This window comes from Rhinatrema bivittatum, chromosome 4, assembly GCF_901001135.1.
Source record: "Rhinatrema bivittatum chromosome 4, aRhiBiv1.1, whole genome shotgun sequence".
NCBI lineage: Eukaryota > Metazoa > Chordata > Amphibia > Gymnophiona > Rhinatrematidae > Rhinatrema > Rhinatrema bivittatum.
Genome location: NC_042618.1, coordinates 243,747,197 through 243,773,582, shown reverse-complemented (window position 1 = coordinate 243,773,582; position 26,386 = coordinate 243,747,197). Strand labels below are relative to the sequence as shown.

General features: G+C 43.3%; 1 protein-coding gene across 4 annotated transcripts in view; it reads left to right on the top strand.

Moving 5' to 3' along the window:
- The window catches only part of LOC115090621 (potassium voltage-gated channel subfamily KQT member 1-like), a 408,883-nt gene that overhangs the window by 79,041 nt on the left and 303,456 nt on the right, over positions 1-26,386 (top strand). For all 4 annotated transcript variants that reach the window (XM_029599979.1, XM_029599980.1, XM_029599981.1 and 1 more), the window contains exon 3: positions 11,806-11,896. In XM_029599979.1, coding sequence (XP_029455839.1) covers positions 11,806-11,896 — 91 coding nt within the window. The remainder of the gene's footprint in view (positions 1-11,805; positions 11,897-26,386) is intronic.

Below are 26,386 nucleotides of genomic sequence, written 5' to 3'. Positions count from 1 at the left end.
GGCTTCCAATGCAAAAACTTGCTTAATGGATAAGGCATACTTATACAACCATGCCTATATGCTTAAATAAAAGAGCCCAGGTCTATGAACTTGTATGTGGTAACATTTAGTTGTGACGTTGTCCCTGATATGAAAAACACACACACAAAAAAAATCAAATATACCCCTTAAAAGAAGAAAAATAGAAAAGTCATATGTTCCCTAAGTTCAGTTGTTCCGAGCAGCCTCCCTCTCTCCACTTATAATGTCACGTAACTCAGCTTCTTGCTGGACCCCCTCAACAATCCTTTAATCAGTTCAATATCTGCCAAAGTAGGCTGCTGGAGAAACTCTTCCACTTCCTTTACAGAAATTTATACATCAAAAACTGTCAGTAAAAACTTTAAGTTTAGCCGGATAAAGAAGAGTGTGGTTGATCCCACATTGTTTCAGTTTGGCCTTAACGTTGGCATATTCCTGATGCTTTTGTTGTAAATTGATTGAAAAGTCTTGGAATATAAATATTTTTGTATTCTGATATTTTAGGGTTCCTGCTTTCTGGGCTGCTGCCATTATGAATTTGTCACCAAAGTAATAAACCCGGATACTCTCTGGTCGGGAACATTTATGCTCCGTCAGGAATGAGCCTAAGGCTCTGTGCGCTCTATCTATAATGAGTTGCTCTGTAGTAGGCATGAGTTGAAGCAGTTTAGGCAACAAGGCAGAAAAAAATTGCACCGATCGACGCCCTCCACTTTCTTCTGCAGGCCTACTACCCTGAGATTATTTCTGCAGCTCCTCTTCTCCAAATTTTTACTCTTATCTGCAAGCATTCTCATTACCTGATACAGCTTCTCTATTTTCTGTGACCACAGTAAGAGGTGTTTCCATCTCATCCAGCTGTTCCTCAATTTATTTCTGCTATTGAAGCATGGTTTGAATGGGATAAAATGTTATGACTTTTAAGGGAAATTTGTCAGAAAGGTGTTGGGCAGAGACAATTTTTTTCAGAGAAAAAATCTGAAATTAGGAATGAGGACTCTCACCTCTCTGCCATGCGGCAGACACCGCCACCATCGCTGTCGCAGTTTGGAGCTGCTGCTGCCTCCTTTCCTCTCCTCCTTCGTGGCTAGGCTGCCGATGCTGGGATTTCCTGTGGCATGGGGCCACCGACCAGGCTCATCTTCTTGCAGCCGGGAGGCTGCCTGAAATTCCTCTTCAGGCCAGAGCCGCCCCCGAAGTCGGGCCTGCTCCTCCAGCCTCACCATGGTCGCTCTCAAGGGTTCTGCCCCCTTAGGCAGCCGTGCCTCCTTATCTTATTTAAAGGGCCAGTCCTCTGACTCCTCCTAGTGACGTCACTGAGGGAGTTCTCCTTCGGTCCTGTAAAAGGGTACTGCAGTCTTCTGAGCTTGCCTTGGCAATCGGGTCGTACACTCCGGTGTCTCTAGTTTGCCTTCCAGCGTCTACTGTTCCTTCGTCTCTCCATCCCTGGTAGCACACTTTGGACTGATCTCACGGTACTGACCTTTGCTTGTTCCTGACTATTCTTGATCGATGCCTGGAACTGACCTCTGCCTGACTACTGACTACTTCTGGATTGACTACAGGTACTAACCCCTGCTTTGGCTGACCATTCTGGACTGATACTCTGGCTTTGATCCTCGCTATACACTCGGACTCTCTGTTCTGGCCTCCTGTGACCTTTGGACATTCTGCTCTGAACACCGACTGCGCACCCTTGTTCATGGTGGGTACTCCCCTGCGCCTCCTCTCTAGGAGATCCTGCAAGGCCCACCTAAGACCAGGCGGCATGGGTAACCAAGGGCTCAACCTGAGGGAACCCCGGCTTGCTATTGGTGAAGCTCCAGCAAGCCGTCTCCCGTGCTCCGCCTCCTGGTAGCAGGCACTCTCCGGGTCCGACCAGAGGGCCATACCAATTCTGCACCAGGCCAAGGGTCCACCTCCAGCCCAACAGACAATAAATTATATAAATTAGACAATTTTAACTTCTGAAAGTTGGAATTTATTTGGAAGATCCAAAATAATGCAGATGTAAATAATGTATTTGTAAGATCCTAAATAATGTGAAATAAAAAACTAGAGCAAATTTGGAAGTAAGGACTTGATATTTTTCCCAAGATGTTCTCATTATACTTTATTTGTAAATTGTGTTATTGTGTTAGGTGATCTACATACTAGTGGAAAGCTTTTTAAATGGTGTATTCAAGTTGCTGTGATGTAATTTTCTATATTTTCCCATTGTTGTGGTTTTCTTAGACTATATTAAATTGAAGTTTCAGCAGGGAAAAATGATTAAACAGCTATCAACAGGAACGGTCATTCACCAGCATTTTAATTTTCCATTGGCATGCCTTTCTGTGAGTTAATAAGGATTTTGATTAATGAGTGATGATGTCTGATTAAATATGAATAAATTGAGAGCCTGTTTTTCTTCTGAGAAGTTCAGAAAGGTTTTCTTCTAAAAGAATAATTTAACTTATTTAGTAATTAGTAGCAGGATGCTTTTTAGATGAAGTAATGTAAGTAGAATCCCAATATACGTCAGCAAACAAGTTATTGGACTAACAAGACATTTGTGAAGAAGTGGGCTGATACAACAGAATAGAGGAAAAAGAAAAATGTTTTCATGTTTATTTAGATCTAATAAGCAGTGTCTTGCTGTACTAAATGCCAGAATCACTGCAATTGCATGGGATTTATAATGCAGTTGAACTTGTTGGAAACTTCATTATTTTACATGATGACTATATTTTCACGAGTCCTTGTACCTGGGCAACAGAGGTACTGTAAAATGCAGGGAGATATGGCTTCTGCGCATAGTAGCATGGTATTCTGGGTATAGCTAAGAAGCATTCTGTTACAACAGTGGAACAGTACGACTGGAGTACAGTACAGTGGTGCATATAGAATCTAATGGAAACTGTTTCTATTAAAATTCAATAAACTAACTTATCATGACACAATTGTGTCCCCACCTCCACAACTCCATTTCCCACCAGATATCCTCCAAACACACCCCATACACCCATCCATATATACATACCTATATCAGCCATACAACTCATTTACATATTGATTATCCTCACATTCCCATTCACACACACACTATGCACACCTCTCCACACTTGCACAAGAAACCTAACCCCATATTGGAGTTATTTTTTCATATCAATAAAATCATATTCGTTCAAAAAAATAAAATTTAGAAGGAAAGACCTGGCAGGAAAGAACAGCTGCTACGCTCCCGAGAGATACTGTTTGGGCAGTTGATGAGTGCTGCGATCCTTAGCTGACATCAGTGTGACCGGTGCCATAAATGTTTCCTGACCTACGGCACAAGAGTGAGAGACCTGGCAGGAAGGAACAGCTGCTATGCGTCCAAGAGATGCCATTCAGGTGGGTGGTGAATGCCACGATCCTCAGCTGATATCAGCGCGACCAGTACCATAAAGGTTTCCCGACCTTCAGCGTGCCGCCGAAGGCAGGAGTCAAAGGGGTATGCCCCTTGAGAGAGGCCATTGGGGAGCCCAGTGAGGAGTTCAGCAGATAGTGGAAACATCTTGGTGCCTGTAAGTCTTCCTTCCTTTTGGGCCGATACAGTAAAGTGCGCTCAGGCCGAGCACACCGTTAGCCCCTGTTTGGATGCATGTTTTCGCAAATGCATGTTGATGAGCTTATTAGTTAGTCCCGCGCGATCCAGAAAGTAAAATCTGCAGTCAAGCCGCACATTTTACTCTCAGAAATTAATTCTTGCCGGCACCGGGAAAGTGTTCAGAAAAGCAGAAAAAACTGCTTTTCTGTACACCCTCTGACTTAATATCATAGCAATATGAAGTCGGAGGCCCCAAAAATAAAAAAAAATAAAAAATCTGCCCGCGGGTTGGAAAATGGATGCTCAATTTTGCAGGCGTCCATTTTCCGAAACCGTGGATGACAGCGGGTTTGACAACCGACGCCGGTAAAATTAAGTGTCAGCTGTCAAACCTAACAGCTGCCGCTTCTGTCAAAAAGGAGGCGCTAGGGACGAGCCTCCTTTTTACCGTGGGCCCTAATTTGCATACCTTTCCTTAGTGAATCGCGCGCCCAGGAGAGTGGCCTGGGCGCGCGTTGGGAGAGCGGGTGCTTGCTGGCTCTCGCGCACGGTTTACTGTATGGTCCGTTTGTTTTTCAAGTTTTTACCCTTGATTGGCTTATGGGCAAGAAGACGAAGGGGCTCAATGTGTCATCTTTGGTTGGGACCGTCTGTCTCCAATATGGGCTCGCTAGACTCCTGGGTTGTTACATCTTCAAACCAGCCAAGTGGGTTAGCTCTCGAGAGACTCCGGTATTGGTGTCATCTGAGTCATCTTCGAGCAATGTTTATATTTTGAGCCCAGAAAACAGGAACCCTGCTTCATAAACTTTGGACATGACTGTTTTGATTAGTCTTGCTTACCTGTTTCAGATATAGAAGATGGAGCTGTTGTGGGACTCTTGCCTGTTGAAAATGCTGTAGTGGAGCCTTCCTTTGTTAAAGTGGGGGGATAACTCTTTTTCAACTGAACTAGGGGTTCATTCTTGCAGTAATGATGAGGTGGTATTTTCCTCTCCTCTCTCTCTCTCATCTAAATCCTGTTTCTCCTCCTGGTCTGCAGAAGAAATCTCTCTCTCTACCTAACAGAAATATTTCTTTAGAAGATTTAGCCACTTCTTTGCAATGAGTGGAAGGTATATTAGAGGGATGTGTGTAGTACAGTTATGTAAATTTTCTACTAATGCTTCCACTCAGATGGAATCACATTCTTCTTCATTAACTAACCACGCTACTCTATTGGGATCTTTCTTTCACTAATCAGGTTTCTGGAATCTGTTCTGTACAGGATGGCTTCATTAAAGAGAACAGTTCTCATCATTTAAGAATAGAAATGCTTGAAAATTCCTTGAAATATAAAAATGTGTGTTTTGTTAATTTTCCTATTCTTTCACCTCATTGCATTGGTTCTCTTGTAATGTTTGGCAGTTGTTTGTGTTGTCACTAGTTAGATTCTTTACTATGTTAAATAGGGTTCTGGCGTTATTTGAGAATTTTTCTATTTTTGAGCTGTAGTATTTTTTTTTAGTGTCTAAGATTGTTTTTTTGTAGTATGCAAGTTGTTTCCTGTTCTTTGTTAAATTATCAGCGGTTTTGTTATTTTTCCATTCTTTTTCTTTCTTTCTAAGGCATCGTTTTATTTCCTTGATTTGTGCACTATACCATGGATTATTTTGCTTTGATTCTTTGATGAGGGCCATTTGCATAGGGTTTAATTCATTCGCCAAGGTAGTGGTTCTATTTAACCAGTCGGTTGTTACGTCATGGCTATTTGCATAGTTAATGTGAGTTAATTCTTCAGAAAGTCGGTCTTTGAGTATATCTGTGTTGAAGGGGGGGGACGGTAAGAGAATTCAGCTGATTCAATGTTTTGCTTTATTATTGGTCTTGCGTGCTTGATCTGGGAGTTAATGAGGAAATGGTCTGACCATGGGATTTGTGTGCATTCCGTTTTTATGTTTTCCAGGAAGCTACTGTTAATGAAAGTAAGATCTAATGAGTGGCCAGCTTTGTGTGTTGCTTTATCTGCGATCAGTTTGAAGCCTAATGCCGTCATTATGTCAATTAGAGTTTGGCAGGTATTAGACAGGGGGAGAACTTCCATGTGAAGATTAAAGTCACCTAATATCATGGTGGGTTTAGAGGGATTTAGCTGTGTTGTGAAAAATTCAATAAGTGGGGAGATGTTTAATTCAAGAAGACTTGGTGGGCAGTAGACCAGGCAGATTTGAAAATGGTTTGTGTCAAAAAGAGCGATTTCATGATGCGTGGGCGCTGAGATTGGGATTAATTTAGTTTTAATTTTTTTTCAATAATTAGTAGTAATCCTCCACCTCTCTTATTTATTCTCGGGATTGAGAAGACTTCATAGTTTTTGTTTGGTAGCTGGTTCTTTAGAACTACATCTGATTTTTTTTAGCCATGATTCTGTTATTGCTATAAAATTTGGTTCTTCTTGGTTCCAGCGAATTGAAAGCAGCTGGGACCCCCAGATGCAGTCTTTTGGCCAGTATCTCTCCTTAGAGAGATTTCTCCCTCAGGCTCCTCCCTTAAGACAGTTTTTTTGGATTGTGTTTTTATTATGATTGTGTTATTTGTGAGCCATTTAGGGACATGGAGTTGGTGGTGGCATAAAAATTTGCTGAAATAAGTATAGCCAGATAATTGCTCAAAATATCGCAAGCAAACCTACTTGGGTAACTGCAAGCTAACTGGTGATATTGAAACTGAGTCAGTTAGGTTTCAGGTATGTATAGCCAGATAATTTTAACTTAACTGGTGATAATGAGAGAATACTGGTTAAGCAGTTATTGCAGTTTAAAAAAAACCCAAAACAAACTTCCCAAGCTGGGTGTCACAGCTCACACCAATGAAAAGCTTGCCAGTCCTGCTGGCTGATCCTGGAATCACCCCACCAAATTAAGAGGCCTTTCTGCTTCTCCCCCTCCCTCAAAAGTCCGAAAAGCTATTCATCTGAGAGTCACAGCAATATGCTCCCCTCCCCTGCCAGACTCTAATCCTCCTCTCCCCATTCCCCCCCCCCCCCGACCAAACACACACAAACCCGTACATCATGATCTTGAGTTTGGAACCTGTATCCTTCTCTTGGTGAGCCAGCATTGTTCTGATGAGCTATCCCGCTAAATACATTTGAATATTGACCTCCATTTCATTAATCATCATGTAGCCCCATACATTGGAGTGGGAAGGCTCAGCAGTTTCGCCCCTGCTCCTTTGACTCTCTGGTCTTTTGTAAACAGCCTCTAGTGGGCTTCAGTACCATGAGCCTTCATTTGCAACTATCTGAGGTTTTTCCCCTGTTTTATAATATCGTTCCCAATTTCGCACAGCCCAGGTATTGCTGTGAAAATCCTTGAACCAGGATACCTCCAGAACCTTGCAGTCGAGGGCTTAATTCCAGCTATTGTGTGAGACAGAGACTCTCTTCTTCCCAGGAGCTCTGAACGCTGCCTCTGCAGCATCCCCAGCCTACTGTAGAAGAGTTCTTGGGCAAGGTATTTTTGAACCCAAGGTAAAGTTTCACGATTGTGTGCCCCTTCTTATAAATACAATTTAGAAACTCTCTCCCCTTTGTTTCTACCACTCTCTCATTCCACGTCCTCTTTGTTGGGTCACCACTGTCTCCCCTTGACGCTTTTGATCTTACCTTTCTTCTTTGCTTCCTCTGACTCAGGATGTAGTCTTAAATACTCTTCTCTATTCTTTTTTTAGTCTCCATGCCCCAGCTTGATTCTTAGCACACTGCAGCTTCTCTTGTCTCCCATGGCTCTTCAGTTCTCCTGAGCAGACTCGGCAAAATGAATAGTGGTTTATGGGATTACCAGCAAGCATGCTGTAAACACGTCTTAGTGTTCCCCACTTTTTTTTTAGCTGCTGCCCAAACTCAGATTGAATAAATATTATGTCTGTTTTGTGTGCATCAACTTTTTATGCCTTGGGGAAATGTTAACTCCAGATGAGGTTAAGAGAAAAAAAGGACAACAGTATAATCCAAGCCATTCTCAACTTGCCATCGCCTAAAACAAGTAAGAATGCAATTTTTTTTTTTTTTTTTTTTTTTTTTTAGGAAATAAAATTATGTGGGAAAATTTCAGCCAAATCTTTCTGAGAAACCAGAGATCTGTTCACTAAAAGAGATTGTGTACTGCATTTGTGTTGAAATTGGGGACTTGAACTAGTTTGGCAATTTCTTTAAAGAAAACATATGCTAGGTTCACAGACAGGTTTGTGTAACAAATTTTTTCTTATTAATAAATTGCTGAACTGGCTTGAGCTCCTGGAAAATTGTATTAGCCTATGAAGCACAGAAAGATGGCTGGAAATGCCTCTACATATAAAGGTGAATTTTTAAAAGCCTGGCACACGTGTTAATTAGGGGCTACGCGAATAAGTTTGGCTCACATAAGTTTACTTCTGCTATGGAGGAGGTGTAAGTTATACAATAAAAAAAAATAGGCAGATCTGTGTGTGTGTGGGGGGGGGGAATGAAAGCTATTAAACTTTATGGATTTGGATCTACCCCTTAACTGGGCAAACTGGGGCCAAACTGGTTTAACTGGCAATGGCATCGGCGCGCACCACTTTTAAAATCCCCTGACTTGTGCGGTAGAAGCGGGATTTGCATGCACATGCACGTGCCCACATTTTGTGGCCAGACTGTTATAAAATGGCTGCATCCTTGGGTGCGGGCTGACATTTGCTTGCAAATGTGCACCCTTGTGCCAGTTTCAAAGTTACTGTCATAGATTGGTTGTTGTCCTATTACAGGCCTGTGGTCTAAGATGGTGACCTTTGATATGTACTTCAAGAAAACTGAGGGGTTCTAAAAAGAATTATGCATAAATTGAGTATTAAGACATAAGGATCAATAAACAAGCTACATACAGGCCTATCCTGTAAAGTGCGGCCGCGTTTACCCTGCTCCTAAGCCGCTTTTTACTCACGTTCCGGCCGCGTTAGCCCTTCCTGCGATCCCGAATCCCCTTTAACCTACTCTTACCGCGTCCTAAATTCCCCGGGCAACCCCTTCCGCCCGCGGCATGTATATTGCATGCAAACGAGCGAATTAGCTCGATATTGCATGCAAACGAGCGAATTAGCTATTCCCTAGCATCCCGTAACCCGCGCCCCGACTATCGCTAGTTTTCCCTGCCGTTTTGTCGCGCGTTTAACCTGCAAACTTACCGCCTACCCTGACCCCTGCGGTAGAGGCAGGGGTAAGGGTAGATGGCAAGCTTTCCCCCAGCCCCCGCTCACCTGCCCCGGCCGCGATCGTGGGTGCCGGTCTCCGTGGCAGCCCCAGTCCTCTCCCCTGCTCCCGAAGCGTCACGGCAGCCAATTGAATGCACAGGGGCCGCTTTCCCCCGTGCTGGCAGCCATCTTCCCAGACGAGGCAGGGGAGCAACGATGCCGGACGAGGCGGGGGAGCAACGATGCCGGACGGCTGCAAAAGTAAGTCGGGTCGGGTCCCCTTTTTGGTTTTTTCGCTTTTTTTTTTTTGCTTCGCCGCTGTCATCTCTTCTCCCCTCCTCCCGGAGCAGGGCGCGAAAAGCAGCCTTGCTCCGGGAGGAGGGGGGACACTGATAGCGGCGAAGCAACTTACTTTTAGCTTTTTGAAAAAAATACCAAAATTGCTTTTGGTTTTTTTTCGCTTCGCTGCTGTCAGTGTCTATTCTCCCCTCCTCCCAGAGCAAGGCTGCTTTTCGCGCCCTGCTCCAAGAGGAAGGGAAGACACTGACAGCGGCGAAGCAAAAAAACCAAAAGCAAGAAGTAAGTCGTTTCGCCGCTTCCCTCCTCCCGGAGCAAGGCTGCTTTTCGCGCCCTGCTCCGGGAGGAGGGAAGAGTGAAGCGGCGAAGCGACTTACTTTTTGCTTTTGGTTTTTTCGCTTCCTGGTATCTGTCATTTCAAATGACATTTGAAATGACAGATACCAGCGTGGCGTGAAGCCTTAGGCCCGCGCACCCAGGATACTGTATAGGCGCTCTATCCAGTAAAATGGGTTGCGCGGGCCTAAGGCTTTTCGGACGCAGTTTACATTTAAATAAAATTAGTGTTCAGGATCGAGCGGTAGGTGAGCTGCACTGTGCGTGCGGCAACCGCGGGTGCTGTAGGCACTAACGCAGCTCTTCCTACCGCTCGGTACTGGATAGACCTGATAGTAACTTAAATGATAGCCCATCTAGTCTGCCCAAATTAGATTCTTGGGCTGGCATATTCAAAGCGTGTTTAGTGCTAGATAGCAGGATACGTACTACTTACTGGCTAAGTAGTGATTTCTATGCGGATATTCAGCGGCATATCCATGCCACTGAATAACCCCTGTGACTTACCTGGATAGCTTTCCATATTGACCTCTTGGTTTCTACTATGCCTGATAGAAGTGCATACAAATTCCCATATGAAAACCAACACTAGTTCCCCTTGCCCCCGTGTTTTCCGTCCAACCTTTCAATCCCTTTTCCCACCATTGCTCTCTTTGATTCTTTCAAGACCAGTATTTAAGCCAAAATTCAGGTCCACTTCCATGTCGTCTTACCATATCTGGAAGCCTTTGATTTGTGGAATGAGTATTGATTAGCAGGTGGAGGTTGGCAAATCAAATTTCTCTCTTCCCATCATCCCCGCTAATCTACTCTGTCACACACATACACGTTCACTCACTCCTCTCCTCAGGCATGCTTTTTCTTTCGTCCCCAACCCTAGCACTGTCTCCAGATCTGACCCTAGCAGTTGGCCTGCCCAAATAAATTACAATTCAATGACTTCTGCAATAGGTGGCATCTCCTTCCTCCTTTCCCACTCGGCCTTCCATAGTACTGGAATCACAGAGAGCTGCTGTGTCTGCTCCAGCCCCTCCCATTCTTTCTTCTCACACACTGCCTGTTGACCCAGGGATAATGGGGAGGGGTGAGCGAGACTGTAGCAGACAGAGCAGAGCAGAAAACAATTGCTCTGTTCCCTTCTCCAGCCCCTGACCTCCTCCCCCTCCCTCACATGTGGCTTGTTGTCACAATAACGGCAAGGAAATGAAGGAAGAGGTGAGACTGGAGTGTTGGATAGCCAAGTAAACTTTAAGCTGGAGACACAAGCCTCAATGAGTCCAGCCTCTTTCTTCTTAAAGATTACAGCTCTATTATAACATCATTCACTTCACAATATGATTTGCTTACCTCCAGCAATCTAACTCAGTAGAATCTCTCCCAGATACACACAGAGCGCGCTCTCTCTCTCTCTTTGGCATTTAAGGTGGACAAGCTAGATGCCTGATCCTGCATAGGTTAAGTAGGGGGTTTAGGGCCACTCCTTCACATGGAGTAAATGTAGCAGAGCAGAAAATAGTTGCTCTGCTCCCCTTCTAGTCCCTTCCCTCCTGTTTTTGCATGCATCATGAAGTGGAGGGGCTGGCGCAGTAAGAACAGTGCTACTAATCTAATAATGCCCCTGCCTGGACCCTTCTGATGTTTTCCCAGGAACCTGTCAATTTACGAAAGTTCCTAGACTGTCCGAGTGAAATCTGGAGAGGTCCCAGGTATGATTAGTTTTGTAATAAACCATACAGTCACCAAAATCAGGGATGTGGTTGTTCAATACATCTGACCTCCCTATGCTCATTAATATTTGTGTTTAACCGTGATCACTTTATGCAGGTTGTCTTAGCCTTCTTGGAAGTCTGATGCTGTTCAAGGCTCTATGTGATACCTTTTTATTGGACTAATATAATACATATGTGACTAGTTTTCAAGATCTATGCTTCCTTCAGCAGGTCAGTGAGGAAACAGTACAGTTGCACTATGTTAAATAGTACAAAATCATCTAGGCTTTAGGGTATCTCTGCATATGCCATTTCAGCTTAGAAAAAAAAAGGGGGTGGTGTGCGGCAGGGCAGGGATTTGAAGGGAACGTAATTCTCGAATCAAAGATGTATTGACTTTGTCCAATAATAAGGTGGCACCTACTACTTGTTTGTTGACCTTTATTCCTACATATTCAAGTGGACTAATATGGCAACCATAATACTTTTCATAAATTGAGACATGCAGCCTGTCTGCATTATCTGAAAAAGTGAAAAAACAGTGACCCGACTGATACCGAATTCTGTAGAAAAAAAATTGGTAGTTGATGTAAGGTTAAAGACAAAACTGAAAGAAAAATTAACAGCCTAGATTAATAAACAATATTTTATTTACCACTGATTATTTCTGTTCTGTTTCAGATTTCTTCTAGTGCTGATCTGTTTAATCTTCAGTGTATTATCTACCATAGAACACTATTCAGAATTTGCCACTGGAATGCTTTTCTGGATGGTGAGTGCTCATTTTTAGTTATTTTTCACTCTGATTTGTGGTGCTTAAAAAATGGAAGAAATGCTGCAAGATAGAGAGATTGAGGGTATGGAACATAAGAACATAAAGAGTGTCATGCTGGGTCAGTCCAAGGTCCATCAAACTCAGCATTCTGTCTCTAACAGTGGCCAGTTCAGGTCACAAAAATCTGGCATGTCTCAAAAAGTAGATTTATTACTTGTTCACGCCCAGGGATAAATGATTACTTTCCATAGTCTACCTGGCTAATAATTGTTTATGGACCTTTCCTCCAGGAAATTATCCAAACCTCTTTTAAACCCCTCTATTCTAGTCACCTTGACCACATCCTCTAGCAACAGATTTTACAGCTAGATTGTGTGATGAGTGAAAAAAATACTTTGTATGATTTGTTTTAAATCTGCTGGCCATTAATTTTGAGGACCATATCCTTGGTTTAGTATTATTTTAAAGAATAAATTACCTCACCTATTAACCTGTTCCACCCCATTCACGATTTTATAAACTTCTGTCATATCCCTTCCACTCATCTCTTTTCTAAGCTGAAAAGCCCTAATCTGTTTCACCTTACTTCATTAGGGAAACATTCCATCGACTTTATCATTTTTGTTGCCTTTCTCTGAACCTTTCCTAGTTCCACTATGCTTTTTTAAGATGAGGCAACCAGAACTGTACAAAAGACTCAAGGTGAGGTTGTACCATATATCGATACAGAGGCATTATGATATTCTCCATGGACAAGCAAGCATGAATTAGCTATTACACAGGAGTGTGACGTCATCCAGCACTGACTCAAACCCAGCTCTCAGAGCTCAGTAAAGACTTTATTGAACATGCAAAGGATCTGCTATGCATGCACACTGCTTTGTGAGCCGCCCATTCTTTGTCCAAGCTACCACATGTTCCAGTCTTTCACTTAGAATTTTTCTACTTTTTGGGGCCTAGTGCTTCTGTGTTCTTCCTTTCTTCAAAAGTTTTTTGTAACTGCATGGGCAACTCCTCAAACAAATATTTAAAATTCTGAAAAAAAAGGGACAAGATTGAGAATTTAAGATGTCGAAGGGCACGGAGAAGACCATGGCCAAGAAGCTTGCGGCAAGCAGTTTTCAGGCCTGCATCTGTGGTGCTGGATATCCATCACGGATATTCACTTTGGGGTAGGTTTTAAAAGGTTCACGCGCGCATCCATGAGCGTGCGATTCCCGGCGCACACACATGGATGTGCCGATTTTATAACACGCGTGCTCCGAAATCCCATGTGCGGGCGGTGCGAGTGTGGGGGGGGGGGGGCAATTTTATAAGTTAATGCTGGCGATGCAATCGAGCCTCCCTCCTAGTCCATTTAAAGAGCGGACTGGGAGGGAACTTCCCTGACCCCCTACCCATACTTCCTCCCTCTTCCCCTTTCCTCTCCACCCCACCCCCTAAACCCTTTCTCTTACTTTTCCTTCTTTTTTGTTTTGTTGCTTACTGCTCTGTTGGAGCAGAAGCAACTTGTGTGCGCCGGCGCACGCTTCCCCCACACAGTAGCAAATGGCTGCTGTACTGGCCGCCTCCAGCCCTGCCCCCGGACCACCCCTTTCTCTAGGCTCGGCATTTCTGCACGTAACGGGGGTTATGTGCGGGGCCGGGCCCCTTTAAAAATGTGCGCAGGGTACGCAAGGCCCGGCCACGCGCGTAACCCCCATTTTTTACGCTCGAGGCTGATTTAAAATTCAGCCGTTTGTGTGCTATCCCTATGCCCAACTGTGATAGCACAACTGCTTCAGCTGTGGTTGGATATTCCCTAGGGTTCCTCAGTCTCATGCCTGGAAGAAGGAAGCAAGCCCTAAGGAAGGCACCAGCTAGTAAGAGCCTCAAGCTTTAGTGTGAGCTGCTTCTCATTGAGAAGCAGAGCTTTGTTGAGCTCCTGGTGCAACAAATAGAAATCAAATAGATAAATTGAGGTAGAAGGTTTGCCCCTCTTGATCCCACAAGCATGGGAAGTCTCCCCCTGTGGTGCCAACCTCCCAGATCTTCCTAAATTTAGGGGTTGATGGTGGCACAAAAGTCTGGCATCAGAGGGGGTGCTGAATAGAATGCTGCAGTGGCATGAGGGACCTCCTCTGGGACTGCTTCTAGAAGTGTAATCTTGTCGTGATAAGTATTAGAAAGGGGGCTACATCTGCTTTAACATACTAATCTAATAGTTGACTGCATAAAAAGACCAATTAACCCATCCAGTCTGTTCAGTTATTCCTGTTCACAATGCTAGAATATATCCAAACTTGCTGGCCATGGAGCATGACAACTTATATAAGATCTCTCCTTATCCAGGACAATTTTTTATCATTTTCCTCATTTACTCTCTGCCTTCTTAGGCAGATGAGCATACAAGATTTCCCATTTACTTCACAGCCAGAACCCTTCTCTTCCCATGTCTATCCACAAAGCTTTGTAATCATCCAAATAGCTACCAATAACAGAGAAGCCATTGCCTGAACAGCTAGCCTTCTAGTTTCTGGTTATGGGAGCACATGCGTTTCCACTAGGACTCCTATTACTTTACTTGCAGCCTGCCGGACAGACTCATTTGCTAGCTAATTCTAACACTGAACTTGAATAAAAAACTGTAGTTGCTGTTTAGTCCACTTGGATACATATAGTCAAACAACTTTGTTCTTTTCTCTGGCTTGATGACTTAAGGACATTGATTCATATGTTGGTCTGAATCGTCTAGATTATTGTAATGCAATTTATAATTGGCTCCTAAAGAGGTTGCTTAGTAGGCTTCAGATAGGTCAGAATGCAGCAGCAAGGATTTTGACTGGGGTTAGATACTGGGATTAAACTACTCTGATGCTGATCTCCTTTCATTGGCTGCCTATTATATATATTTTTTTTTTTGGAGCGCTGGTAGGTTGTGGCCTGAAGTTTTGAAGAAAGAAAATTTCCCAGTAGGGAAAGGACAAGGTTCTGCAGCCTGAGGCTCCTGACCCACATGCAGCTCTTAGTTGCCCCTTCCGTCCTAACGCTAGCAGACGAGAAGACCATTATCTTCTACTAGCAGGAGTATCTCTGATATTGAAGTGCCTGATGTTGCGATCCCGCAAGCAGGCTCTTACCTCTTGCAGGCCCGACCCCTGACATCATCTTACCGGCAAGGCAGGAACCATGCCGGGGTTCCCTGCAGTGGTAGGAGGCTGCTATCATGCCGGCGTGGCAGGAGCCATGCCGAGGTTCTTCACTGTGGTAGGAGCCGCCACCCACATGGTCTTCCGGCAGGCCTGAGGCCTATTTTTCGCGGTAAGAGCCACTCCCTGCTTCCTATTCACCGTGGCAGGGAGCCGTAGACTTTGGCCTACTCCTCTTCACGGCCCGAAGGCCATCCACATGGTCTCGCGGCAGGAGCCGCTTGTGCAGGCCTTCCCGTGGCAGGAGCTGTTCTTCTCTGCTTTCTTCCAGCAGCAGGACGCTGCCGCTCCCCATCGGGCCAGGTCGAGGCCTGCTCCGGATCCTCCTCTCTTCAGCATCAGCAGGGCCGCTGTCCGTGGTGCTGCAGTCTTCTTCCTGCTTCTTAGGCGCGGGGCCGCGCACCCTCACCAGCTTTAAAGGGCCAGTGAGGGAGTGGCCCTGGATGACTTCAGTTCCTGGATCTGCCTCTTCAGCCTACAAAAGGCTCCTCAGGTCAGTCCTTCCTCACCTTCGCAAGAAGCAAGTTCCTTCCTGGAGCTGGTCTTCTCGTGGACTTCCCTGTATTCTTCGCTCTGCTTGGCTTCCTGTCTTCTTCATGGGATCCCTCATCGTTGTCTCCTCTTCTGGTCCTTGCTGATGTCCGTCTGTTCCTGATGTCTTCTTCGCTCCGTCTCCTGATGTTCCATGGTCCAAGTCTTCTTGTCCTGATGTTCATCTCGTCTAGTTGTCCAAGGCTATGCCATGATCCATCCTAGCGTGGTCTGTGACCAGCCCGGCTGGGTTGGTAGGGTGTGCTGTGGCCCAGTGGTCCGCGACTATATGTATCCAAGTGGACTAAACAGCAACCCCCATTGAGGTGTGTAGGGCGCTGGTGGGTCCTTTCCTTTGAGTGGAGCCGAAGATATTCTTGACCCTTTTGTTATCTCCAGGGATCGGAGTCTTCAGATGTCTTGCCTGCTTGCCTCGGCTGCCCTTTGTTGAGTGTCTGAGGAGTTCGTCTTGATGTTCTGGATCCTTGCCTTGGAGGCTCGTCCCTTCTCTCCTCTGATGCTCTGGACTCCGGCTATGCCTAGCCCCCGGCGGTAAGCTCCAGTGGCTAGCCTGAGGGCCGGTCTGGCCACTGTAGTTCTCTCCAGCTGAGGATGTTAGAGTCTACCCGGAGTCTTCTCCATCTCGAGTTTTTATCCTGGTTTTAGCTTGTTTCTTCTCGTCTGAACCTGAGTCCATCTGAACCTGAGTCTTCGTCTTATCCTTCAACGTCTGAGTCTTCATCTCATCCTTCAATGTCTGAACCCTGTCACCATCAGCATCCATGTTCCAGTCCTCATCCACCTATGCCATGTTCGGCCTGCCGCCTCTGCTGTTACCCAGCGGCGGTCCGAAAGGGCTGGGAAAATTCAGAGGAACATTCAGAGACCAACATTGCATTGTTCGCCTCACTGAGGCATGCAGGTTGGCAGGGCTTGGTTTTGCTTCGTCCCAGATGAGGTATGTCTCGCCACAAGGGTAACACTAATTGTCCTGCGCTGGGGAGCACCCCTTAGCACTCCCTTCCATCCTCAGCGCAACACCTGAAAGGTGGAATATAAAATAAATAAGTAATACTGCTCACCTCCTCCTCTTCTTACATAGCAATTTCTTTATTAATATCTTGAACAGATATTTTTGAAAGCTCTGCAGAAATACATCATGAAAAATACAAAACAAAAAGAATTTGTTTCCACTATTTCAAGTCATCAATGACCGACCCATTATCACAATCTTAGGAAAAGCAAAAAGAAGAAAAAAAAGTACAGTGACCATACAATCTATAATAAGGCTTTCTCTAGGAGAAAAATTAATTTATAACATTACCGGAGCCTATAGCTACAATTTTATCACTTAGAAACAGTGTTAATTGACTGGGTTAAAAAAAATACATGAAAGATTTTGGTAGTTAACTAAACATTTACACAGAAACTTAAGAAAAAGCGTAGCTCCAACTTGCAAAACCCTAGGTCTTTTTGACAGAAACTGTTTCCTCCTCCTTTGAGTGATCTTTGCTACATCTGGAAAAATACTAATCTGAAACTTGAGAAAGAGTTCACTACGATGTTTAAATAATAACCAGTCTCTATCTGGGTCCAAGGCAAATGTTACTATCATAGTAGAAGATTTGGCTAAATCTTTATCAGATGTCTCCAGAATATCAGACAGATTTATAGTAAATAAGTCAATGTGGAACATGTTGCCTGCACTCTTGGGGGCGCTGTGTGTTCAGCACCCGCTTTCCTAGCGTGCCCCCAGGCACCTCTCCTGGGGACGCGATGCAATATTTAAATTAGGGCTCGCACTGTCGAGGAGGCACTAGGGTCAATTGCGCGCCCCTCGCGCCTCCTTAACAGCGTGCGCCGGAGAGAGGTCCGCTGTCGGTGGCCGTCTACAAACAATTAGTTTGTAATAAATTATATATCTTCTAAGGTTTGTGTATTTACATCATGGGGGCAATAAACTCCCCACAGTGGTGTAAATACCACAGGTCGTTTTGACTTACAGGGCTGCACCAATAAAGCAAACCTATGCATGTAGTTTTGTTTTTATTATTGCCATGGGATAAAGTACCAGCAGAAATTTGCTCGTACTTTTTCTGTGCCAAACTACATGTTGTTGCCTCCTCCGACATAATCCAAACCTTGGGAACACTTCTGCATTATGTGGGTTTAAGTATGTACATTGGCACAGCATGTATACTTTTATCCTCATTGAAGGTATGCAATTTTCAAAAAGCCCATTTCCACAGGATAAACATTTTTACTTGCAGAATTGGCTTTGAAAATTGTCCTCAGGAGAGAAATTTTCAGAAAATTCTGTGTGTACTTTTTACTTGCAGACATTCCACAAATTTTCAAAGTGAAAGTAATTGCTTAGTTTTGCTTTGAAAATTCTCTGAAAGTAAATGCACAAATTCCCCTGCATAGAAGTGCATCTGCTCCTGGCATGGTGTAACTTGTACATGTGTATTGCATACTTTTAAAATTCAAAAGCATTCCCATAAATCCAGACTCCATCCACCCAGAATGCCTCTTGTTTTACATGAACAAAAGTGCAAATGAAATTGAATTATGTGCATACTTTTTGCATGCAAAGACCTGCAAAATTTACAGCATGTAAATGGCTTTGAAAATTACCCTCCATATAAATACACATATAATGTATTTGTGTGCATGATGTGCCTCTCAAAATATTTTGGTAAAAATAAAAAAATGGCTCTTCTTTGAAAGGTTGCAGATGTCTGTTTTAGGGTATTATGATCACGTGAAGATACTAGATTGATAGCACTATCAGTTAATTTTGGTAAAAAGCCAAAACAAGAGAGAAAACTTACAGGATTGGCACCATTCTGGTGGAATGTTCTGCCACTAGAATTGATATCTGTTAGCATTTTATGATGATTTGGTGATTTTTGAAAACATTATTGTTTACTGAATTACATGATTATACTTTGATTATACAAGAATTTTAAGATGGTTTTTCTATATGTTTTACTTTTTTATTTATTTTACTGTAGATGACTATTTTCTTAAATTATTTTGTTTAATTTGTTGTTTGAGTAAAGTTTCTTGTGTTTTGATTATTGCTATAATTTGTATAAATTTTTGCCTGCTGTTGATTGGTTTATTATTGGAACAAAATCATGTTTTTCCAGAATTACTTTGTTCTATTAATTGGATATTTGGGTTAGGGTACAAAAGGACCCCAGAATTGCATCAATGTTGATTTATGGGGCCTGAATAGCTGCCAAACAGTGGTTAATGGTTTTGGTTGTAATTAATAGTTTTGTTTTCATGACAGGTGGTGAAGGTTAACTTATACTTTTTTTTTTTTTTTAGTACTTTTGTCATTATTTGTAGAAAGCTGCTTTGAACTTTCTGGTGAGGGGTTAATAGCATATAGGCCATAATCTAGGTTGTCTTTATTAAGTTATTTTTTATCAAAAGTTCTGCATACTGTGTTGATTTTTAAATGTGATTTTATTGCATTCTCTCTGTTTTCAAAACAAACCAAAACAAAACCAATTTTCCATGGCCGAGACTAGACTGGTTTTACATTAATAGTTCATTCTCATCCCGCGAAGCCTGCCTGCTGACTCCTTTTAAACCCTCAGGCATTTCCTGGATTCAATCCAATGGAATCCATCAACATCAATTTTTATCGCGTTTCCACTTTTTATTTTAATTTAGTTAGTGTCAATTAAGAGTAAGTGTAAATCTGCTTTGTCTGAAACACACAATATGTGCACATTCCTACTGACATCAGGCTCATTTACCCTGAAGAAAAGCAGACTTTTAAAGATGAGAATGCAACAGATCTTGAGTTAGGAAAGAGGTTAGAAGGCTTGGTTTGTTAGAGTCTCTAAACAAAAGACCACTGTTACAACATATCCATTATTTTTTTTAATTAACATACTGTAGACAGTAGTGCTAGCTAGACAATGAATCCTTGGTCAACCAGCACCATTTCTTCTCAGTAAGCATGGCACCTGTCATACTTATCTTTCTTTGTGCTTGTGGTTTATGGTGAATAGACTCTTGAAAGATTTTGTGAAATGAGTAAGGCTAATATTGAAGATCCTTTCATAGTACTTGCCATCTAACCCTCACACAGTAATTATAATAAAATTAGAGCATCACCCTACTAAGTCTAATATTTTTGCTCCTTAGACAAAAAAATCCCCAACCCAAACAAAGTAGACATACAGCATGCCACATTATGTTTTTTAAAGGAAAGTGCCCAACTGTGCCTTGTCTAGAAAAACCATGATTCTAATAATGTTACAGGGTTGAAATATGCAACTTTGTGACTTGCTCATGTTGCTTACAAACTTTTGTGACGTCAGTTATTTTGCGGGTGACCGAGATGGGTTAAAATAGAACTTATGCTTTTGAAAATGTCAAGTATGCATGCTTGCTATTTTACCTTGTGAGACACAAGCAAGAAGGAAAGATTTCCTTTTATTAAAACAGAAGATGATAGGCATTGATGGCACCTTTTTCCTAAGATTCCTGTGTAAATGGCTTATTTCATTTCAGAATAACAAATTTGTATTTTATGACTCACTTCATTTGGAAGCTTTTCTTTTAGATAAGGATCAGTAACTGGTCTGGGGGAAGTATATACGGTATCTACCAAGTGGGAGTTGCTGGATGTTATAGTTGATACCCATTTCTCCTTCATATCTTTTCTTTATTTTTGCTTTCCTATTTGTTATATCCCTTCTTAATGTGGACTTGAGTTTAGGTATGATGGCTTTGTTAGATGTTATGTGATTTTTTGGGGGGTATGGCTGTACATTCCTATCTTTTCTTTTGAATTCTTGTAATGATTTACAGAAATTTAACAAACTTTTTTTTTTGAAAGATTTATTTATTGATTTTCAGAAGTGAAGATACAACCATAACGCTTAACACAAGTAATGACATGGTGCTTATAGCCAGTGTTGAAATTTAACAAACTTTAAATGAAAAAGTTCCATTTATGCACTTAGGGCCTGATTTTCAAAAGCATTTACATGCTCTCTCCCTCTCCCCAAGCCTTGCAATCTAACGCAAATTGCGTTATGGTTGTTTTGGGCATATCGCACAGTTTAACATCAGGAAAAGAAGTGTAGTTATTTCCGGTGTTTAAAACATGCAATATTGCCCCTCATTTTCATTAATCCCACCCACACTCCTCCCCAATCCCACTCCTTCAAAAAATATGCATTCACAATTCACACCATGCAGTAACATAAATAATGCATGCGTTATGCTGTTATCGCGTATGTTAAAGCCATAACGCATTTTGATGAATGAGCCTATTAGTTTTCGGCATAAATTTTGTGCATTTAAATTTTTTCAGCATCAATCAGCTGGATGCAAATCTTCAGTCGCCAGTTAAGTGTACTGACAAACTAATGGCGCTGGTGTTCAAGAAACCTAAGCGCCTTTCTCTCAGCCTGGAGTACCTTCTAACATGTACCAGCGCTGCTTGGAGGCTCAGGGAGAATGATCTTCCTCTGATTTTACTAAGCCTGGTTCTTTCCAGCCTGATGATGGACTGGTTAAGGACTTGTCCAGAGGAACACCTGACCTTGGAACTCCCTTGAGTGGTACCTCCGCAGGGGATGGCAGCTCAGTAGGCCCCCGCACTGGTGCCTTCTGATTTTGGAATGGATCCTTCTGTCTTTTCTTGGGTAGAATTTTTTCAAGGATTGCAATCTTTTCTTCAGGCACGGTCCTTAGCCTCTCCCAATCCTGTCAGGTCAGATCCTCAGGTGGTGGCCCCTCCCTCTTCCGGTACTGTGTTTAAGCGACGAAGCACGCCTTGGTTAGCTACGGGTAATCCCGGCAGGAATCTGGCTGGCACTGATGATGAGGCAGATCCTGACTCTCTGGAAGATGGGGAAATTCCTTCGAGACTGGCATCATATAGGACTATTTTGCAATTCTTTCATAGAGATGAACTGCCGGCCCTGATTTCCCAGACTTTGAAGATGTTGGGAGTGCCATGTCTGAGCCATAGAAAAATCCCGTTTTGGTTTCCTTGCGTAAAGCCTCTTGTTTTTTCCCTGTTATGGAAGCCATTCAAAAATTGATGGATCTTGAATGGGACACTCCAGAGGCAAATTTCAAAGGGGGCCAGACATTGGAAGGCCTGTACCCCCTGGATCCAGTTTTGAGCGACCGTCTGCGTTTTCCAAAAGTGGATATTCTTGTCTGTGCCGTCTCTAAGTGGTCGACTATCCCCATGGAGGGAGGAGCCACCTTGGAGGATGTGCATGATAGGAGGATTGATGCCATCCTTAAACATGCATTTGGGCTGCGGACTTTACTTGACATGCCTGGAGGTGAAAATTGTATTTTTTGAATTTCCTGCAAGCCTGGACGTCAGGGGGCGGAGCCGAGCGAGGCGCCCATAAAAATGGCGCCCTTGCGGCACACCGCTGCCGCCGGCACGCCACCAAAGCCGCGCGCGCCTAAGGGGCACACGGCTTTGCTTGGCTTAGCTTGGCGTGATTGGCTTTGGAGAGAAATCTTGAGCGATTGTTCCGCAGCCAGGAGATTTTGGAGAAGATATAAAGGAAATATTGATGTCAATGTATAAGGAGTTCTAGGTAACGTTTCTCCTTTTTCTTTTCTTGTTTATTTATAAAGTGGTTGGTTATAGCTTTCCTCTTTGTAATGCCACATACAAAGAGGAAGGCAAAGCTGAGAGAACTGTCTTCAACACCGAATCCTATTAATAACCAGCCTAAAATTGCAGACTGCTTTGCAAAAACCCCCATAGCAAGTCCAGGAAGTGTCGCAGGAGGATCAAACCAGGAGCAGGGGATGATCCTCCAGACTCATGAAACATCGCTTACTCCTGGAGCACCAGCGACACCAGAGCCACCATCCGGGAAGAGTGAAGGGGCCTTTTCCTTTGAGGACCCTAAATAAAAAATGAATTTTACACCATTACGGGACCAGAGAGGAGCAGAAAGTCTAAATTGCTCCTCGGAGAGCCCTTTCCAGGGCTCCAGGGAACAAAATGGTGTTTTTTCTATACAACATAAGGAACCTGGGAAGGCTCCAATGGAGGGAGGAAGTGGTGAAATCCAAGTGGGATCTTTGACTGAGATACTAATAATTACACCAAGAAACTTCACCCTTGAAGAAGTTGGGACCATGTTAGTCTCAATGCAAAGATCTATAAATAATATTGCTAGTACTTTACAGGATGTATTAAATAAGAATGTGGTCTTACAGACTAAGGTTGACAAATTGGATGGTTCAGTAACTTTGTTGGAAAATAAAGTGAATGATTTAGATAAGATACAAGCAAATTAAATTAGATCTGAGAAGATGCATTTTGATAAATTTGAAATCCTAGAAAATCAAATTAGAAAGAACAACTTGAGGATATTAAATTTTCCTAAAATCCCTTTGATATCACCAATAGATTTATTTAGAAGTTACCTTGTAAATGTATTGAAGTATTCTAATGAAGCAATCCCAGCAATAGCTAGAATATACTATGTACCACAATATCAGGAATCGGGAAATTCCCCAAAGCAAAACCAAGATAATCAAGAGGAAAATGTGAATTTATCAGAACTTTTAGAAAAGTCATTTGAAGTTAACATTGAAACTAGAGCTACTCTTATTATACAATTTTCCTTTCTATCAGAAAGAGATACATTACTGAAATTATATTTTAGATACCAGAAAGTGCAGTTTTATGGTCAAAGTGTAAAAATATTTCCTGATATCTCTCGTGAAACACAAATTAGAAGAAAGGAATTTCTATCAATGAGAGGAGCTGCCCTACAAAGAGGGGCTAAATATGTATTAACATTTCCATGTCGTTGTATTATTATTTATCAGGGAATGAAATATATTTTTAATCAACCTGATCAGTTAAGATCATATTTGGAGGCACAATCCTAAGACTCTACATTGAGCTGGTATAGCAGTGATTAATGGTGAGGGTTGACATAATTGCTTATATTGATTTACTTTTGGAAACTGCTTCTTTGTGTTATATCTTTCTCCATTTTCTCGTTTCTTATGATCTCTAATGTAAGGATAAAATCACAGAAGTTCTGTAAAATGCATGATTTAGTCATATATAACTGTATTTTTATTTCTAATATTCTGTGAAATGTACCTTAGAAACCTAAAAATCTAATAAATTACAAATTAAAAAAAAAAAAAAGCATGCATTTGAAACAGTGGCAATGACATTGCAGATAGTGTCCTGATGTCCTGGTGGTTCTCTCTCAAGTGGCTGATGATTCTAGAATGAATTCCAGAGATTATGGAACCCGCCGCCACCTATTTAGCAGATGTGGGCTGTGATTTGATCCGTATCTTGGCTAGAGGAGTGGCTTTGGTAATAGCAGCCAGGCGTCAATTTTGGCTGCAAAATTGTTTGACCGAAATGACCTCCATAAGTCACACTCACAATAATGAACACCACAACTGAGCATTACCCTGTCCAGAAAAGCCACTGTGAATCATGTCACAGTTCTCAGTGGCTAATGATGACAATGAGAGATCAAACATACAAAGAAAGCAAATCCAATCACACCTGAAGTGCAGTACATGGTTGCTATTGTTTGCTGAATATATGCAATCGTGATGCACAGCAATGTTTCTGGTTTAAGTGATTCTGAGTTTTGTTGTTCGTTTCTGCTTACAGGGGCAGATTTTATAAATCTATACTTTTTTCCTCCTCGATAATCTTAGAGTGATTCATTTGCATAGGTACCTCTGCCAGGGTGGTTTGCACTGGATGGGACAAGGATGCCAAGAAATGCTGGAGAAAAGGAGCACATAAACGTGTCATCAAGGAATTCTGGTTTTCTGTCCACACTCCTGAACCTGAGATCCATTCTGATGGCTAGGGCAATCAAGCCTTCTATTGTGGATGGGATATCATGCCCTACTAACTCATCTTTAATTTTCCTAGACAATCACTGCCAAAAGATGGCCATCTGGCCATCTGGCTATCTTCTATCCAGCCTAGCTCTAAGGCCAGGATTCGGAAGTGCATCACATTCTCACCTACAATGCGAGTCCTTTGACGAATCATCAGCAGTTTGTAGCTGCAGATGTGGCATGCCTGTTTTGTCAAACACCAACCGAAACTGCAGTAGGAATAGATCTAAATTTTGAAGGAGCAGATACTCTCGCTCCCAAAGTGGAGAAACCCAAGCAAGGGTGGAGCCACAAAAGACAGACCGTATGGGGTAGATTTTAAAAGGATCGCGTCTGCGTCCATGTGCGTGCGGTTCCCAGCACACGCACATGGACAAACCGATATTATAACATGCTGGCACGCGTATGTTATAAAATCCGTTGGCTGTGTGCACATGCGCCGGATTTTAAAATCCATGCACGCGGGGGGTGAATTTAGTAAATTATGCGCTGTGACGCAATCAGGCCTCCCCCAGTTCCCTCCCAGTCCGTTCCAATTAAGGAGCGGACTGGGAGGGAACTGGCTACCCGAAAATTTTTTACTTTTCTACTTTCTGCTCCTCCCGAGCAGAAGTAGTTTCTGCATGCCTGCCGGCTGCCAGCGAGCGCTTCTCCAGGCAATGGCTAATGGCTGCTGTCCCAGCTGGCCTCCGACCCGCCCTGCCCCTCCCCGCCCCCAGCCCACTCCTTTTCAGGGCCTGGCATTTGTAAGCGTATCAAAAGTTATGCACGTGCTCGGGCCTTTTTGAATATGCGCGTGGCACGCAGGGCCTAGCCCCACACATAAGTCCCAATTTTTGCGCTCGCAGCCCTTTGAAAATTTGCCCTTATGTATATTACCTTTGTACGATCAGAGGGAAATGGAGCCACCTGAAGTTCGAAATACATTTTACATTGGTTTATAAAGCCCTTGCACTCCTCGGCATCTCCCATGTATTGAGGAAGTGAATAAAGTTGCGGCAGGGCTCGGGTAGGCTCGATTGGACCCTGGGCCACAGGAAGTGGAACCGGAGCCGATGATGATGATAGCTGTGCTTCCACCATCTCCATCCGCACTGCTAATCTTTCAAGTAGACCAGTTACTTGATTTCATACATCTTTTTGCTGCTGGATATGCTGGGATAGACCAGGTTTGGCCTGGAGTGCTAACAAATCCACTGAGTCAATGGACTCAGCAAACTTGTAAGGACAGGGGACCCTTGTGCTGTGGCGTAGGTGACGTAACTAAGTAGGCGAACCTATTAGGCCGAAGCTGACAGATGGCGAACACGTCCTGATCTTGGACAAGACTGGCGCTTCACCTATTCCAGCCCCATTCCCCATGGGTCGAGCCTTTGAGTTCCAGGGACTAGCAGGATTTAGGCGAGGTCCCAACAAGCTGATTAAGGTAAGAGAGTCTGGGACTGGGCCAAGATCAGGACAAGTGTTGTAAGAGAATTACCAGTAGTGAAGTGGAGGTCGAGATAGGTGGCAAGCAAGACATAGGTAAAGTTCAAGGCTAAGGTTAGTGGCAGGCGGTAGGCAGGAGAGTAGTCTGGGTCCTTAGCAGAGGTCAATACTGATGCAGTATGGAGACAGGATAGGCTGGAGCATCTGGATGAGGCAGGGCAGGCTTGGCAAGGCAAGATCAGCAAACAAGGGAGGATCAGGAACGTAGGAGCAACACGTACTGCTAGCAAGCAGGAAGACCTGTTGCTGAGACAAGGAAGGGAATATGGCTGGGACCTCTATACCAGCCATGTGATGTTATCAGAGTACAATAGAAGGCTGTTTCCTATCATGGAAACTAGAAAGGGCACTGCTCTGCAAACTTGTGTGC